The sequence below is a fragment of the Nymphaea colorata genome, unplaced genomic scaffold (assembly GCF_008831285.2).
Source record: "Nymphaea colorata isolate Beijing-Zhang1983 unplaced genomic scaffold, ASM883128v2 scaffold0572, whole genome shotgun sequence".
Classification (NCBI taxonomy): domain Eukaryota; kingdom Viridiplantae; phylum Streptophyta; class Magnoliopsida; order Nymphaeales; family Nymphaeaceae; genus Nymphaea; species Nymphaea colorata.
In genome coordinates this window covers 1-3,047 of record NW_022205078.1, presented here as the reverse complement: position 1 = coordinate 3,047, position 3,047 = coordinate 1, and the positions used below count along the sequence as shown (strand labels likewise).

Genomic DNA, 3,047 nt, shown 5'->3' with positions numbered 1-3,047 from the left:
GCGGTGATCTGGATCCTTGTGAGCGAGGGGGAAATCGAATACCTGAGTCCCATCAAGGAGAACCTGAGGGAGCATCTGGTCTACCGTCTTACCAACACTTAGACGATGGCCAGCATGTGCGGTCTCTCCCAGTTCGTCTCCACGCAGATCAGCACCGACATCGCTGTCTGGTACTGCGTCAGCAGCGGCTTCCTCAACCAGCCCACGGCGAAGGACGCCTTCCGCTTCCACCTCTTCGACATCGACGCGATGGTCAAGATCGTGAAGGTGCTCGGATACCCGCTCCACAGCGGCTTCGAGAGACACTACCTCCGCACGCGGGCCCTCTTCTACTTCCTGGACAAGTTCAAGAGGTCGAACGCCAGCCAGAAGAAGGCGATGAGGACGCTCTTCAGAGGCCTCTACCAGAAGGGCTTCTTCGTCGATGCTTCCAACTTCACCAAGAAGTTCAGGGAACTGGAGGTGTGCAGCGAGTTCATCCCCATCGACGGAGCTGCTGACGAGGAACAGGTGAAGGAGGTTCGCAAACGCATGCCTTCCTTCTGCGCAGGACTCACCAACGAGGACCTGCTCTACGTGTGGGGGTTGTTGGATGAGCACAAGCTCTTCTCCGACATCTTCCTCGACTACAACGTCGCCATCCCTGCCCTTCCCGCTGCTGAAACCAGCTGGAAGTTCGGCCCTGAGCCCATCGAGCATGAGGTGCAGATCCACCCCAAGACCTTGCGGCCTCTCTCGGTGGTCGGCGGCGAGCACTGGGACAGCCTGGCGAAGGCTGCGTTCGGTGTGGAGGACAAGCGGGAGCTGTTCAAGGGGTGCAAGTACATCGAGGAGTTCCTCATCAAGCACAAGAAGAAGCCGACAGCCAGCGAGATCGCGGTGTTTTACTACAACCGCTACGTTGAGTCTGGAAAGAGGCAGACGCTGCCCAGCCTCACCCAGAGTTGGATTGCCCAGCTGCTGGAGAGGTACGAGACTGCCCTCCCCGAGGGCGCCAGCATCAGCGAGATCATCGCCACCATCAAGGAGAGCAGGAGCGTAGAAAAGAGGAACCTGATCGAGCTCACCGCATGAAGGCCTTCCGAGGCAGCCGACCGTTGGCAGCAGCGGTCAAAATGATGATATTTATTACTACCTTGCTGCCCATTCATCACCTATCACAATCAATCAAGTCTAAAACAGATAAAGCAAAGTTTAATTAATATCCATATGCTCTCCACTCAATGGATGTTAGCTGATATTGATGTTTGCATTAATAACTATTCTAATTACGATCACATTTCCATCTAATCTCTCCTGCTGAGGAGGCTGCTCAGGTACTTGTCTTCGCTCTCCATGATGTTTTCAGGCGCGAACGCCACCACTGGCACGTTGTGGAAGGGCACGCCCGGACTCGTCTCCAGCATCCGCAGGTGCTCGAAGGTCTTCTCGCGCACCTAGTTTAGGTATTCCGGAGTGTTCTTGTTCTTGGTCGGCTTCACCGTGAAGTGCAGCTTGCTGTCCGGCTGGTAAGCGTCGTAGAAGCGATCAGTCTTGGGGATGTAGCCGTCGAGCTCTTCCCCCACTGCTAGGCCCGTCTCGTACGCCCACAGCCGAGCCACGTTGTGCACGGTGTAACCTCCTCCGCCGAGCAGCATCAGGGGAACGCCATAGGTCATCATTTTCTTTACGCACTCGCCGTGTCCCTTGATGCTGAGGTTGAGCCTGCCGAGCACGTCGTAGGCGATGCTGTCGCCGCCCAGCTGGAGGATGACAGCGCTGGGCATGAACTTGGCCATGACTTCGTCCATGACTGTCTTGAACAGTTCCTGGTAGGTGTCGTCGTCGATTCCGACCTTGAGCGGGACGTTGACGGAGTAGTATTTGCCCTTGCCCTCTCCGACGGAGTCTATGCTGCCGGTGCCTGGGAAGAAGTCGTCTCCGTACTGATGGAAGGAAACAGTCATCACTCTGTCGGTTAGGTAAAATGCCTCCTCCACTCCGTCGCCGTGGTGCACATCAACATCGAGATAAAGCACTCGCGGGTAGTACTTGAGCATCTCCAGGATGGCCAGCACGATGTCGTTGGTGTAGCAGAATCCACTCGCCTCGCACTTCTTCGCGTGGTGCAGTCCTCCTCCCCAGTTCACCGCTATCCCCGCATCGCCTCTCAGCAAAAGCTGGGAAGCATCGATCGACCCTCCGCACGACAGCTGGCAGAACTCGTAAAGTCCGGCGAAGCCCGGACAGTCCCCGGTTTCGTTCATCGAAAACTGGCTCTTGAGCTTGTTGGAGTTGATGAGGAACTTGCGTTCTTCTTCGGACTTGAGCATCATGTCGTTGGTGTATGCGAAGCCGTGGCTGGTGAGGACGTCTTTGCAGACGTAGTTCTCGAGGTAGTTGATGTATTCGGGGTGGTGGAAGCGAAGCAGTTCCTGCTTGTCGGCCTTGCGGGAGCGGTAGACGTCCAGCTTGCGGTAGATGTCGAAGCTCTCGATGAGCGAGTGGGTCATGGCCATCCGCTTGGGCTTCATGGGGTGGTCCTTGTAGTAGTAAAATTTGCCGATTTCCTCGTTGTGGAAGTACGCCACATTGCGCCCTTGCATTATCAATATTAGTTTATAATTATATCACAACATCTGAGGATATAAAATGGTCTGAAAGGTTAGCAAGTATGAACGGATCAAATTCGATACGCTGCAGTTGATAAACTCATCAATTAGTCAAGCAGATCTTCCATATCTGATATGGTTTTTTGATTAGAATAGACAGGAGAGATCTACAAGCTTATTCGGATCTCTACTAGAAAGGATGATAAGTGTGATGGCATGAGGTCTTCACAATTTGGAATAGCTTTGAATTGAAATAATAACTTCGCTAATAAATCGAAGCTCATACTTTCTGAAGAAGAAGCCAGCCTATTTGAAGGAAAATAATGAAGATGGCAGTAGATATGCATTCATATTTGTTTTATCAACTCAAGGGGTTGGGGTTGGGGTTGGGGTTGGGGTTGGGGTTGGGGTTGGGGTTGGGGTTGGGGTTGGGGTTGGGGTTGGGGTTGGGGTTGG

At 53.6% G+C, this 3,047-nt stretch overlaps 1 protein-coding gene across 1 annotated transcript; it reads right to left on the bottom strand.

Annotated features, from left to right (window-relative positions):
- Positions 1–1,286: 1,286 nt before the first annotated feature.
- LOC116245202 (uncharacterized) lies at positions 1,287–2,585 on the bottom strand. Its single transcript, XM_050075503.1, is given in 1 exon segment — positions 1,287–2,585. A coding segment is annotated over 1 exon segment (1,299 nt).
- Between the last annotated feature and the right edge of the window lie 462 nt (positions 2,586–3,047).